Raw genomic sequence first — 16,224 nt, forward strand, 5'->3', positions numbered from 1 at the left:
GATAAGGGAGAATTCAAGGTATCACTATTTGCAGATGATATGACAATACGTAAGCAACCCCCACAAGTCTACCAGAGAACTCCTACAGTTGACGAATAACTTCAGCAAAATTAATTCAAAGAAATCAGTAGCCCTCCTTGTGGTGGTTCTTATGCATTTGAAAATCTAATAAGTATAGTGTACTCGCCTTTCAAATTGCATTTGAAGCTGTAACCTGGGCAAGCAACACCTGAAACTGTGGTACTGATATACAAGACTGCAGATAAAGACTTGTACCTTAAGCTCTCAGAATGACTAAAAGATGCTAGGAAGGAAAACAGAAACAAAAGTAAGAGAGCCTCAAACAAAATTGCCATGTATTTAAAATACCAGTGACTGTGCCTCAAATTAATGATCATTGTTTACTCCTGAATTCTATTTTCTGATATAATCCCCAAACCCTGATACTTTCTAACTCTCTAACCATCACATGCTTCCCTAGACGAACTCCTGTGGAGTACAGATTGCCCTCAATTCCTACATGAGTGAAGCCCAACCCTGGTGAAGGATAGCACATAACATGATCAGATGAATACACTACACATTCTCGGACCCTCAAAACCACTTAATAATGTTTAACTTTGTCCTTGAGTCCCAGCTAACACCTTGTTAGATCTCTTAATCCAATCTCTAATAAATCATGCCTGACAGCCTTCAAAAACTGAATAATGCTCTTTGTGGCATGTGAAGATGGGAAGAGATGATCTAGGTATTGAGACCATAGAAAAAAGATTTGGAAAGCTGTTGAAGAGTAAGCCCTCTAAAAGATGGACAGAAAAGGACTGTCTGTAGAGCTCTTTGCAAATACTTTGAAGAAGTAGTATATTCTATTACCTCTAAAACTGTAAATTTAGGAGGCCATCACAAGGTAAAGTATTTGAGTTATATTTTTTAAAAAATCAAGAGGTTTTTTTCCCATAAGCAGAAAAGACTCCGCAGCTACTAGAATGAAGCAAAGTATTAGTGAGACCTGGCTTTCTTCCTATAATAAACTCACAGTCAAAGCAAATTTATAACCACTTGCTTCTCTCTATGTGAGAGGAAGAGCCGAGCAATATATCTTTTTTGTGCTGAGACCTTAAAGATCAGCTTTTAACCTAGAGTGGGTTTTTATGGCTGAGTTATAAACATCTGAGAACTAAACCTGACAGTTCCTTAAGGACTGTCACAGCGGCAGACAATGCTTCAGTAATTTCAGCACATTTCAACTTCTGCTGAATACTATGCCTTGAGCATGGGACGGTTTGATTTAATCTGTCTAAACAACACAAAGGGAAGAACAGAGGCTGAAATTGCATGACGAGTTGAGCTGATAGAGGTAACCACCCTGGCTGATCCATGAAAGGTACTTTAGCAAAGAGACTCTCAAAGCCGACTAGCCATTCTGCGGGATAATTGCTCATCTCTCTTTACACTTCCCTTGCATCTGCGCAGGGATTGCTTTAAAATGTCAACTATCATTTTCACAGTAATTCATAAGCATATGAAGATTGTGTGCAGTCACCTGCATTATGAGACCAAAGCCTCACAAAAATCTCACATTATTGGTCTAATGGGCCTTATTATCGTCAGCGAAATAATCTCATTTCCAACCTTTTATTAGGACCTGATGTCGGTGTGTTAAAATCAAGCAATCAGGGCAATAGACGGGAAATACTGTGTAAGGACAAGCAATTCAGATGGAATTTCTCTCCTGGGTGAGGATGACCGTATTTATGGTTTTAGATGCGTGATGTAATTGGGGCAGCAACAGCCAATCAGAACAACTTCCATGTCTGCATGGACCATATCATTGCCTACATGAACAAATACTCCATTCCTCAGAGTACGCAGCATCGAGTTCGGACTTGGCTGGAATATACGTGGCATTCTCAGAGAATCCTAGGTGAGCGTGACCAGTGATTGCTTATATTCCTCTAAACTTAACCACGTGATACAAATTGTGTAAGATAAAAGAGGAGATCTTTGGATTTGAATAACAGGTTGAAAAATGATCTCTTCAGCATTAATTTTTTTTATTAACTTGAGTATTTCTTATATACATTTCGAGTGTTATTCCCTTTCCCGGTTTCCGGGAAAACATCCCCCTCCCCCCTTCCCTTTCTTATCGGTGTTCCCCTCCCCATCCTCCCCCCCATTGCCGCCCTTCAGCATTAATTTAACATGAAGAAATTTTTCTTAAATGTAATTGCCAAATTCCCAGGCATGTCTTGGGAGAAAATGGAGAAATCTTACTCAGTGACTACCAGATGCTAGAAATTAGTTACACACACACACACACTGATACACACAAGCCACACACAGGCAAACACAGGCAACACACGTACATACTTACAGACATATAGGTGCACACATTTTACACACAGACCCAAACACATACACACACCTGAACACATGACATATAGACAACACACACATATGCACATACATGCACATCACACACACACACACACACACACACACACACACAAATTGGAGAAATAAGATGCCATTGACCCCTTTTCAGAAGCAAAGAAACAATTGAGGCTCCAACTGCAAAATTTGGCCAAGGACTCATAACTGGAACTGAGCTATGAATTTGTTATCCAAACTCTTATTCTGCCTCCGACAGCTCCTCTCCTCAGGATCACAGTGTGCATTGAAAGCTTAAGCCCCTGGCCATTCTCACTACACAGCATGGTTTGCAATTAGTTCTAAGAGACCATTATTTATCAATATTGCTCTGCAACTCCAGTACTTGAGCTCAAAAAATAATTTTTACTAAAGTACATAAACAAAGTTACGACTTGGTTGACAATAAATTCAATTTTATGTTTTTTTTCTGTAAAAAAAATAAGAATTAATATTACTGAGAAGTCAACAAAAAGCTACTTCCTTTAGTGAAAAAAGATTTTCAAATCACAATGTTTCCTAAGAGAAAAGGGTGTCTACTGGTTCTGGTTATAGGACTTTCCTTCACCAGTCTGCCACTGGTAAGGAACTACAACCCCAGAATCCTCAAAGCACTATGGATCTCCTTTTTACATCTACAGCTACTCAGGAGAGCAATTCTAGGGGCAAAGAAACTGCAAGGAGTGGCTCCTGGTAGCAGCTGTAGACACTGATTCAACTCTGACTGATTCAAATAAATAGCCCTCAGAAATAAAAAAAAAACTATTTTATATGTGAGGGCCTACATGCATTTATTATGTATGTGTGTATGCCTGTTGTGTGCATTTGCCAAAAGAAAATGGCTTTAAGCCCCCTGCAACTGGATTGACAGAAGGTTTTAGGGACCAATATATGGGTCCTGGGCATTGAACTTAGGTCCTCTGCAAGAGCAGCAAGTGCACTTTACAAATCAATCACCTCTCTAGCCCCTAAATTATGATTTTATGTGAAAGATGGTTATATTCATTATCTTTGTTGAAATCAAGTTAACAATATAGCACAGTAATTTTTCCTACTTAAGTAGATATAAGAAGATATCCAAAATAAAACTGAATCTAGTGAGATACACACACACACACACACACACACACACACACACACACACACATATATATACATACATATACATATATCTCACATCCTAGCACTTTGAAGACAGAGGCAAGTGAGTCTGTGAGTTGAAAGCTAGCTGGTCCACATTGCCAGTTCCAGGCCAGACAGAGCTATATAATGAGACTCTGTCTCAAAAGTTGCAAATTAAATTTTGAGAGAGAGAGAAAGAGAGAGAGAGAGAGAGAGAGAGAGAGAGAGAGAGAGAGAATAATCTAGATAATGCAACTTCATGAACCCCAAGTATAATTCATAGTAAGAGTGGGCGTTTTTGTTTGTTAAATATTTTGTCAGTCTGCTGGTCCATCATTTAATTCACATGTAAAAAAAAATCCACAATGTATTCAGGTTCATTACTGAAGTTAATAAGCAACTAAATAACAATAATTTAAATTTACTCACTTAGCACATTTCTTCATTAGATTATATTCCCAGCTGAGATGCCTACTAATTATGCTTAACCCAGCAAGTCATTTACAGCCTCTCTGAGTTTAAATTCTTTTATTCTTCTTCTATCTGCAAAGTAGAAACAAATTCCTGGTCCCTAGATTATTATAAAGGTCAAATAAAAATAATGGACATGACGGATCTCCATATGCCTTCAAACACCCCACCACTCATCATTGGCCATCCTTAAGCTGACAGGGCTGGCAGAAACAAGACCTAGATCATTTTTCCATCTAAGCCTCTTCACTAACCTTTGTCTCACAGGCATTAAATTTAATATCTTAAAACTTCTAAAGATGATGCTCCAGAATATTCAGTTTGCCATTTATAGTTAAAATACGTCTTTCCTCTCATGAGCAGAAGAGCACCATTGCGATGTGTGGCGGGCTGGGTAGGCTACTGCCTGTGATTCCAGCATCAGGGAGGCCCCAGAAGGAAAATAAATTGCGTAAAACCAACCTAGGCTACACTGCAAGGTCTTGAGTCTCAAAACAAGAAAGGGACACATCTGAAACCCCAGTGCATTAAAGGTAAAGAAGGATCTCTAGAATCTATTGGTGAACCAACCTAGATGAGAGTTCCAAGGTCAGTGAGAGCCTTTATGTCAAAAATCAGAGTGGAGAGTAATCAAGGAAGAGCCCAGATGTCCTCCTCTCACGTCCGTACAAGCACACATGGCACATGCACACATATGAGTTAAACACATACATGCACATGAGCGTACACACATATACACACATGCATACATACACACATAGCCTTGATGGTAGTTATCTAGATCTAATACTTAGACACACTGATTATTCAGATATATTTGTTCATACAACATTTGAATGTTGTTCATTTTCAATTATTTTTCTACTTACGCTTTGGTGAATTGTTTTCCTAATTGTTCATCTTTGGACATTGATATATTTATTTTTACAAAGATGAGTCCAACTTGCTTGAGACCCTCCCAACAGCAATGCAGTTGTCTGTTGCCATTGACATAAACTTCAATATCATCGACAAAGTGGAGCTGTTCAAGGCAAGTACTTTTATAATTAATAGAAAGATGCAGTATCAATTTCTCAAAACCAACCTAACTTCTTGCATTATACGGAATTCATGAGTTTTTTCTTATCTTTCCATTTTTATTGCATTTTATTAATTTGTTTTGTCTGTGCATGTGGACGATTTAGAATACGCATGTGCCAAGGTACGCATGTGGTTATCAGAGGGAAATTTATAAGAGTCCGTGGGTCGAGCTGAGGTCAACAGATTTGGCAGCAGTTGCCTTTACCTGCTGAGGCATCTCACAGGCCCTGCCTTATGCTTTAACAAAGTCAAAATAACCTGGACAATTTACAAGAATCAAAAGGATTATGGGTCCCTGCTCAACAGACAATTTGCTCTTTAGAAGCCTCTCTTTTCTAATTAGTGTCAAGGAAGAGGAGTTATTCAGACAAGTTCTTCAGACTCTCCTTGCATAAATTTAAATTTAATTAAACTCCACTGCTCTGTCTTTGCTAACAAGAGCATCACCTTCCATTATGAACGTGCCTTAGCAACGTATGATGAATCAAGTTCCAAGATCGGCTCTGCTTTGACCTATTCATGTAATTATTACTAATGCTTTAGATGTAGCTTTTTTACTTTAAGGAAAAGTCTTTCAATATAGCATTGGTCTGCCTAGAGTCTGCCATAATAAAAATAAACCAACTTTAACATGGTTCAGGTGATGACATCATCACCAAAATTAATGCTGAAATTCAATTCCTGTATTAAGAGACTTAGGGCTAGTGACTAAGTTATTAAAACTCTATCTTCTTGCTGTATGTCTTTTTCTAGGGAGACATGGATGTCTATTCACTTGAGACAGAGCAATAATGACAAAATAATTCTGCTCAAGTAAAGCAGTGAGTGTGTAGGGTTTGATTACAGAAGCATAGGTCAGGAGTTACCTACAGCAGCATGGGTAACTCAAAGACATGGTAGGAAAGCCCATCCCAGCATCAGTGATGTCTCACACAAGCTGCACCTCTGAAACTCTCTGCTCAACTTTGAAGCAGCTCCCCTTCCCCAGCAACTACTTACTGCTTACGTAACCTTACAGACAGCCCTGTGAAATTGGAACCTTTCTGAGCTTCCTGGGTCTTAAAAGTTCTGTGAATCTCATAAGTTTCATTACCTTCTTATGAGTTCCCTCCTCTCTCAAGGAGAGACTGTCTGAATTCAGACGAAAGAGCTACACCTCTCCTGAATACAAACACACAAACAGACTAAGATGTGTTAGCTTAGAGTGATAAAACTACTGCATGGACATGTCATGTAAACAACTTGATTCCAAATCTTCTGTTCCTGGGAGAGGTTTATGTTAGAACTATAATTTAGACCCCTCCATATATCGATGTATTTTAAGCCATAGCAACCATGTGAACACTGAGTTCCAGGAAAGACTGAAAAGAAAATGTAATCCATTAAGGAGCACATGACATAAAATACATAATTACCACCTGTGAACTGTAGATTGAAAAACAGAAGCTGTGTGCTGGATTGTTAGGCAAAGTTCCTTCAAATCCTGGGCCAACTGCTGGCTGACTCCGTATACTACTAGAAGCAAGACAATATCCAAAAACCCTTAATTGTTTTCTGATCTAGTTTTCCACCAGGATTTTGATAAAAGTATAACAGGTATGATATTAATTTGCTAGATGACATAAAACAGAAAAAATAATCTTGATTGTGCTGATTGTAAATTATAAATATTCAAAGTAAACATTTTTAAACAGTGAATAAAGCCAAATTGACAGCAACAAGCAGGAAAATAAGACATTTCAATGTTTAGAAGAATGCTACCTCTTTAAGAGTTCTTTTTTAGACCTAGGATCTTTACTGTCTTCAAACTCTGCAAATCACAGTTATAGATGAGATTTCTCTAAATTTTTACCTAATATAGGTTTTTCTGATTACGTAAACTACATGAAGTCTAACATACCATGTCATGAATAGTAAGTTTTAAGAGCGGCACTGAATTTGAATATTTTTTCAGCTAACATGAGAATGGGGATTGAGTAATAGGCCAACTGACAAGACAGAAATATGATCAACAATTGCTTCTAGGGGGGAGTTATGAATGGAGATATCAAAGAGGAATACGTCTGTAGGACAGAGTACACAGCACAGTTTCTGCCACAGAACAGCTGTGAGATCTCTCTCCCTCCCCACAGTATTTAAGCAGTTAACAACTGCTGTAGGGAGGAAGGCTACTTACTTAGAATTGATATATTTGATCCTATGCAATGACTCCCCTAAATAGGACAGTTAAATTCTGGACCTGAGATCTATGTGTCCTCCCTAGACCCCTCCCTCCTTTTTACCTAACCTCTCTGCATCTAACTATTATAGCTTGGCTATCATCTTCTTAATGGTTAATATCTACTTAGCAAGTGAGAACATACCATGTGTGTCTTTCTGCGTTTGGGTTATCTCAACTCAGGATGATGTTTTCTAGTTCCATCCCTTTGTTGCAAGTTTCATAAAGTTATTTTTTTTGAAACAGCAAAGTAACATTTCATTGTATAAATATGTAAATGTGTAAATATACCACAGTTTCTTTATCCATTTTTCTGTTAAGAGACATCTAAGTTACTTGTTTCTAGCTATTGTGAATTAAGCTACAAAGAACACAGTGGGAAGTGTTCTTATGGTAAAATGGAGCATCCTTTGGATGTAATGCCTGGGTTTTGATGTAAATCGATTCCCAATTTTCAGAGAAATGTGATATTGATTTCCATAGTGGCCATACAAGTTTGCACTCCCACCAGTAATGGAGGGGTGTTCTTTTTGTTCCATATCCTTGCCAGCGTGAGGTGTTACTTGTGCTATTGATCACTGCCATTCTGACAGGAGTAAATGGAATCTCAAAGTAGTTTTCATTTGCATTTCCCTGGTGGCTAGGGTTGTTGAACATTCCTTTAAGTGTTTCTAAGCCATTTGAGATTCCTCTATAGAGATTAAATCTCTACCCCATTTTGAGTAAATTTATTTAGTTTTTTGACATCTAGCAGTTGAGTTCTTTATATATTTTGCATATTAGATGTCTATCAGATGTGGAGTTGGTAAAAAATCTTTTCCCATTCTGCTACTTTGTCCAATTGATAGTTTCCTTTGCCTTACAGAAGCTTCTCAGTTACATAATGTCTCATTGGTTAACTGTTGATTTTAGGGCCTATGCTTTCAATGTGCTCTTCAAAAAGTCATCTCTTGTGACAATGCGTTAAAGGCTATTCCCCCACTTTCTCTTCTATCGGGTTCAGTACATCTGGATTTATATTTAGGTCTTTGATGCATGTGTTCTTGAGTTTTGTGAAGGGTGATAAATATGGTTCTTCTACAAGTAGGCATTCAGTTTTACCAGAACTATTTTTAAAGATGCTGTCTTTTGTCCCAGTGTGTGTTTCTCACTTATTTTAATCAGAAGTTAGGTGTCCACATGTATGTAGATTTGTGTCCTGAGACTTCAAAATTGGTTTCACGTCCCCAGCTCCGAAAAAAAAAGAACAAAAAAAAAATTGGTTTCACTAATCAATATGTCTGGTCTGCTTTTATGTCAAAACCATGCAATTTTTATTACTCTATTTCTGGGTACAAATTGAAATCAGGAATGGTGATACTTACAGCAGTTATCTTATTTTTTGGGTTATTTTAACTCCTCTGGCTTTTGTCGTTGTTGTTGTTTGTTTGTTTGTTTGTTTGTTTGTTTTGTTTTATGAGGTTGACAATTCCCCTTTTGAGATCTGTAAAGAATTGTGTTGAGATGTTTATATTACTTGAGGCTATATAAAAAGTGTTGTTACCTGGTTTCTTCTCCAATTTGTTTGTCATTTGTATATAATTTTTTAAATTAATCTTGAATCCAGCCACTTTGTTAAAAGTGTTTATCAACTATACGACTTCCCTGGCAAAATATTTTGGGTGACTTATGTATACTATCATATCATCTACAAATAATGATACTTTGGCTTCTTCCTCATAATTTATATCCCCATTGGGCTCCTTCAGTTGACTTATTGCTCATGCTAATACTTAAAGTACTATACTGAATAGATATGGAGTGTATAACCTTGTTTCCCTGATTATAGTGAAATTGCTTTAATTTTTTCTTTACTTAATTTAATGTTGGCTATAGGCTAGCTGTAAATTGCCTTTATTATATTTAGTATGTTTTTGTATCCCAAATCTCTACAGGACATTTATCATGAAGGGGTGTTGAATTTTTTCAAAGGCCTTTTTTTACATGAGAAGATTATATTTTTTCTTTTGTATGGTGGGATACATTTATTGATGTTGAGCCATCCCTGAATATCTGTGATGAAGCTTACTTGATAATAATGATCTTTTTCATATGTTCTTGGATTCAGTTTACAAGTATTTTTATTTTTTATTCAGTTTGCAAGTGTTATTGAATATTTTTGTGTCTATGTTCATAAGGGAAACTGGTCTCTAATTTGCTTTGTGAGTCTTTATGTGGCTTGAATATCAGGGCGACTGTAGCCTTATAAAAGGAATTTGTCAATGTTCCTTCTGTTTCTATTTTGTGAAATCATTTGAGCAATGAGCTATTAATTTTTCTTTGAAACTTTGGTAGCATTCTACACTAAAACTGGGCTTCTTGTTGTTGTTGTTGTTGTTGTTGTTTTTGTTGTTTTTGTTGTTGTTGTTGCTGCTGCTGCTGCTGCTGCTGCTGCTGCTGCTGCTGTTCAGTTTGCAAGCCTTCTGTTGGACCTATTGTTATTGGCAAACAGATTTACTCTGTGGTGGCCTGATAGGGTGCAGAATGGTATTTCAATTGCCTTGTATCTGTTGAGACTTGCTCTGTGTCTAAGTATGGAGTCAATTTTGGAGATGAGGTGCTCAGAAGAATGTGTTTGGAAGAGACATTTTATGAATATCTGTTAGGTTCACTTAGTTTATAATATCTGTTAGCTCCAATATTTCTCTGGATGACCTACCTCCCCACTATCAGTGTGTCAGGGTCTATATGTGATTTAAACCATAGTAGTGTTTCTTTTATAGACTTGGTTGTGCTTATGTTTGGGGCACCAATGTTAAGAATTGAGATGTCCTCTTGGTAGATTTTTTTCCTTCGATGAGTATATAGTGTCCTTCCCTATCTCTTTGGAATAATTTTGTTTGAAGTCTATTTTGTTAGCTATTAAAATGGCTATACCAGCTTGCTTTAAGTCCATCTACTTTGCATATCTTTTTCTAACACTTAATCTGAGGTAATATCTATCTTTGAAGTGTCTTTCTTGGATATAGCAGAAGGATGAATCCTGTTTTCGGATAAATTCTGTTAGTCTGTGACATTTTATTAGAGAATTGAGACCACTGATATTGAGAGATTGTCAATGACCAATGATTGTTGATTCCTGTTATTTTGTAGTTGGTGGCAGTGATAGTGATGGTATTGGTGTGTGTGTGTGTATTTCCCTTCTTTTAGTCTTGCTTGTGAGATTACTCATTTCCTGTGTTTCCACGGGTTTAAGTACCATCTTGAGGTTTGGGTTTTCCTTCTAGCTTCTTCTGTGGGGCTGGATTTGTAGATGGCTATTGTTTAAACTTTATTTTTATCATGGAATATTATAAAAATCTTCTCCATGTATGGTGGTCAAAACTTTTGCTGGGTATAGTAGTCTATGCTGACATCTGTGTTCTCTTAGAGTCTATAGCACATCTGCCCAAGTTCTTCTGACATTTAGAATCTCCACTGAGAAGTTGCGTGTAATTCTAACAGGTCTGCCTATATATGTTTCTTGACCCTTTTTCTTTACAGATTTAATGTTATTTATTTTTTGGCATGTTTTGTGTTTTGATTATTATGTGGTAAGGGAATTTTTCTTTTCTGGTTCAATCTATTTGGTTCTGTATCCTCCTTTTATCTTTATAGGAATCTCTTTCTTTAGGTTAGGAAAACTTTGTCTACGATTTTGTTGAAAAAACTTTGGGGCCTTTCATCTAGGATTCTTCTCCTTCCTCTAAATCTATTATATTTAGATTTGGTCTTTTGATACTGTCCCAAATTTCAAAATGCTTTGTGTCAGGAATATTGTAGACTTACCATTTTCTTTGACCGATGTATCTATTTCTTCTGTTGTAACTTCAGTGCCTGAGACTTTGTCTTGCAAGCTTCATATTCTGTTGGTGAAGCTTGCCTCTGAAGTTCTTGTTTGAGTTCCTAAATTTTTCATTTCCAGTTTGTGGTTTCTTTATTGCTTCTATTTCCATCTCTGGGTCTTGACAGTTTTATTTACTTCCTTCAACTGCTTATTTGTATTTTCTTGACTTTATTTAAGGTATTTGTCATTCTTTTTCTCCAATAATTTGTTTGTGCTTTCCAGGATTTCCTTAAAGTATTTATTCATTTTCTCTTTAAGGACTTCTATTTTCTTCATATAATTGGCTATCAGGTCTTTTTTTTTCTTGTGCTATTCAAGGTCTGCTCTGGTAAGATAGCTGGGGTATAGTGGGCACATGTTGTCCTCGCTGTTATTGATTATATTTGTACGCTGGCTTCTAGACATCTGGGTTCAGGATGATGATAGGTCTAGGTGCTGGCTTCTGGATTTCACTTTGTTGGATGAGTGTTTTGTGCCTTGGTGACTTTTGCTTCTCTGAGTTTTCCTAGCCTGCTCAGCTGGTGCATTCACAGAGAATGCCTGCTGCTGATAGAGGTACACGTTGGGGGAGGAGTGTTAGGAGAGGATGGTCTGTGGGATCCACAGGGAATATGGGCAGTGGAGGTGGAGGCTACAGCTGGTGATCTTCTCTTGCAGCATTTGGTTTACGACTGAGGGATGAGGTGTAGGTGAACAGACACCAAAGAGGACTGTGAGCAGCCTACCTGGTTTTCAGTCAGATGTGACCTGTTGCTAACTAATACACTTTGAAAGAAAGCTCAGTAGGCACTATCTCTGTTTTATCAGGCAGTAAACAATGTAGCCAACCAGGGTAAGGCCCAGAACTCTAAGCAATGCAGTAGAGTTTAAGCACGGGTCGTTCACATCACAGACTGGATTTAAGCACTGTGGGATGGTACATTTTGGTTTCCCACCAACCTCATCCTAGTAATTGATTGGACAATGAGTGCACCAGTCTGCCCTCAGTCAATGAGATAATCACCTTAAAAGACATACTTGTGCTTCATGTTTCAATAGTGTGACTGTTTGGCACTGTTACTCTGCACTTCTGTCAGTCAGTACAATACATGATGGTGGGTGGGAAGACTCAGGAGAGAGAGTGATCACCTCATGGTAGCTAGAAAACAAAGAGTTGAAGAGTCAGAGCTTGGGTCACAATATTCCCTTCAAGGACACATCCCAAATCATCGAATTTCCTTCCATTAAGCACTAATTACTATAGAGTCCAGCAACTCGGATCTCTCTGGCATGCTATCAACTGGGGTCCAGCTTTTAATATGTGAGCCTTTGAATGCATTTACTATTCAAACAGTAGCAGTTAGGATCGAGGAGAAGTTCCCTGAGAGTGCAAGCATTAAAGTGATCCTTTCTCAGCATTCTCCCGCTTAGATGGAGTGTACCAGTCAGAGACAAAGCCACACACACTTTTCCAATAGCTTAGTCACACATCTGTTATTCCAGAATGTGGGAGGTAAAAGCAGAAGGATCAGGAGTTAAGACCAGCCTCGGCTACACGGTGAGTTTTACACTATTCTAATACACAAGACTCTGTCTCAAAAATAAATTCAATAAATAAATAGATACCAAAATGCTATGTACTTTTTTCCCTCGTAAAGGTAGAAAAAAATTAAACTCACAAGTGTTTCTAAAACTTTGCTTCATTCAATCTGTGTTAGCCAGTAACTTTTGCTACACTTACAAGGAACTATTGGTTTTAACACAGCTTAATCATAAATTGTGCATTTTTTCCATTATAATGGCTCCTTGAAGATTCTTTGTTACTTCAGGCCCAAAAATGATTATTAATCTTATCAAGTGTGATTCATTTTCATTGTTTTGGGTAATTAATGTTCCCTATTTTGTGATGACTTATTATTCTTATTTTGATGTTTAAACGTATATATTTTTATTAAATTAAGCTGGGGAAATCACACTAGGCCATGAAATTACCAGAAATGGAATGAAATTTAATAAAAGTTCTGCCATGCCACCTAGTGGCTAGTATTAGAACCTCATTCCTAAAAAATCAAAATGACTGGGAGACCTTGAGACACCAAAAATGAAATCTGAGTATCTACTATGTGCCAATCAAAGGAAACATAATAAATCTGAGCATTTTCCTACTCTGGAAAAAGTGCAGACTCCATCCCGTGCAGAAGACTGTACTGTGACAAGTGACTCACTTATGACTAAAAGCTTCTCAAAAATCTGTGGCTTCCTCTGTAGGAAATAACAGGAGGAATTATTTGCATGTGAGTGACAGTCACACCAGGAATAGAATAGGAAAGGCAAAGTGACAGCCACACTCACACTGAGATCCCAGCAATGGGGGCCAATTCAAAGATACCTTCCCGCATTGCCTCACCAGGGCCTGAAATCTGACTACCCAGCATTTACACCACCTTTGCTATTACAGCAGGAGTGTCAGTTATGAGGTGCTGTGACTAAGCTTTTCTCAAAGCCTTTGAAAAGTCAGCTTTTAACTTAGATGAATCCCACACTTTCTGAGTGAGCCAGAAGTTGGGCAGTAGGGGACACCTCCTGTAGGGGTCCTTCCTGTAGCTGTACTCTAACTGTCTGCTCATTAAGGTCCCCTAGGGGGAATAGATTCTAAGTAAATATAACATTGTGTATGTGCGTGCGTGTGTGTGTGTGTGTGTGTGTGTGTGTGTGTGTGTGTGTGTGTGTACTCTATATACTCTATATCAATATTTAACACCTAGGAAAGTAGAGCTGTCTACCACTGAGAAACAAAGGGATGCACTAGCCAGGGAACTTTCACACTGCTAAATGCAAGTTCTTTACATGGCCATGACTTATCCTAGAAGGATGAGTTAGCTTTATCCACAGGTTTCCATCTAGCTAATAAGAACTTCTCACTTGGACCACATAAGGTTCCTGGAAAAACATACACTTATATTCCTAGAGTTATTGACAGCTCTCAAAGAAAGTTGATGAAGAAACCTATTTCTAGTGTTTGCAAATATTGAGTCTATGGCTAGGTCTGATGGGATTTAAGACAGTATTGATAAGCTATGAACCTATAACTCAACATTTCCTTTTTTCATGGGAATGAAGTTTAAGATAGAACAAAGTATTTCCCTTTACAGTAAGCAAAACCAAGTTGATAGAAGCCCTGAAGACCATTGTTAGTACTTAGGAGTTGTAGGATGATGTCATTATGCAGCAAGGCGAGTCCAGGATAAGCCATAGCCTTATGAGAAGAAATGGTAGGCGGGAAAAAATCTAGGAAGGAGGGAAGAGAAGAAGAAGCTGAGAGAACATGGCGGCAGATATTAAGATTCTTCTCTGTGCATAGTTACAAGTTGTTATGACTAATTTTAAGAGATGGGTGTGTACAGGATTTTGTGTTGTCTAGATGGGCAAATTATATCTTATCAATTGGATCAGAGGATATTGTGTGGTGTGTTCTTTCATGTGGCAACTTAATTGAGTTCAAAAGAGTGCATGGTGGCAGGATGCACTGGGCCCACCATGGAATTGGGATGTGTACGCATGGCAGGGTAATAACCCACCAAAGGGAAAGTGTGCTCCCAAGGGTCTATGCTGAGTGACAACGTGGTGAACCAGGTCCACCACTTTTTTATTTTTACTGCAACAAGGAGTCACAGTGAATTATAAATCACTGATATCTTAAGGTCTCTTTCAAAGAAGTCATAAGAAAAAAGGTGGGTGGGGAGCCTAGAAATAGACATGGATAAGTCCCACGAAGCAAAAAATGTAGAGATACTAAAGATAAACTTTATCAGCTTCACAATTGTGTTCCAGATTTGTAGATGCTTTTTTAAAAAATGAGTTTCCTGGAACCAGCACTCATCAATTTGGTTATGTTTTGAATAAAAATGGAATTTCCCACAACTCAATTCAGATCTCCAGAATCTTTACACAAACATTTAATACAATTTTTAAGCAGCACAGGATTTCTCATCATCTAAAGTGAAACGATTTGTATCAGTTTTATTTCATACATCAGCCCATAATCATTGAGGGTCTAGCATGTCCAGAGCCCTGGTGAGGAGAAGAGAGTGAATCTCACAGGCACATTAACCTGAGAATGCTCAGGAGGTGACGCCATCTGTATGGGTGACCTATGAAGGAGTGAAGAGGCTTCCTGAACTTCTATATCTTTGTCTAAAATACAACATTAGCTCCTAGTCTCATAGGGATGTTGGAAGACAAACAAAATGATAAAATGTAATATAAGTGCTATGTATTTCTACAATAGTCCTGTCTATGTCTCAGAAGTCATTCAATTCTCACTGTCTTATAGAAAATGAGAAAATTCCTGCCTGCTTCCCATTAATCTATACACTTGGCAACTTAGTTCCCACATAGTGATAGAGATAGATATGCCAATATTCCTAAGAGAGGTGCTCACTGGGGTTTCCCTGTGAGAATGTGGCTGTCTGATCAGGCAGGTTGCTTTAGTTCCTCTGCTTTCTCCTGTGAACCATGACAGATCTGACCCACATCCTTCACTGGTGCTCAGGTCAATGTGTAAAGGAGACAGGTAATCTTGACCTCTGCCCAGTAACACTGTTTGCCAAGTTTAACCAGTACAGCCATGCTGGAAATCTTGTGGATCAAGGAAATGGGAATCAAAGCAGACGACTCTGTTGGGGTGAACGCCGTAGTAGCAACATTCATGATCCCCTCTGTTTCCTGGAGATGCTTCAAGGAAATCTAGGAGACATTATCTGGATGACATAGGGCTTAAAATTTTAGATGCTTTTTTAAAGTTACCACATGTGCTTCATAGTTGTTTTGTCAAGTCGACACAAGTTAGAGTCATCTGAGAAAACAGAACCATAATGGAGAAAATGTCCTCCTCCTTCAGATTGGCATGTAGGAAAATCTATGTGCAATTTTCTTAACTAATTATTGATATGAAAGGGTCCAGCACACTGGGGGCAGTAGCGCCCCTGGTGAGATGTTTTAAATATGAATAGTCCCCATGGGCCCAGGTATTTGAGTACCTAGCCATCAGGGAGTAAGC

The 16,224-nt window shown here is 38.0% G+C and overlaps 1 protein-coding gene across 2 annotated transcripts in view; it reads left to right on the plus strand.

Moving 5' to 3' along the window:
* Positions 1 to 16,224, plus strand: part of Cngb3 (cyclic nucleotide gated channel subunit beta 3) — a 249,521-nt gene that overhangs the window by 176,917 nt on the left and 56,380 nt on the right. The window contains exons 12-13 of one of the 2 annotated variants that reach the window (NM_001271238.1): positions 1,765 to 1,924; positions 4,956 to 5,053. The exons of the other annotated variant lie outside the window; for it this stretch is intronic. Coding sequence (NP_001258167.1) covers positions 1,765 to 1,924; positions 4,956 to 5,053 — 258 coding nt within the window. The remainder of the gene's footprint in view (positions 1 to 1,764; positions 1,925 to 4,955; positions 5,054 to 16,224) is intronic. 2 annotated transcript variants of the gene reach the window in all.

The sequence above is a fragment of the Rattus norvegicus genome, chromosome 5 (genome assembly GCF_021556685.1).
Source record: "Rattus norvegicus strain SHRSP/BbbUtx chromosome 5, alternate assembly SHRSP_T2T, whole genome shotgun sequence".
NCBI lineage: Eukaryota > Metazoa > Chordata > Mammalia > Rodentia > Muridae > Rattus > Rattus norvegicus.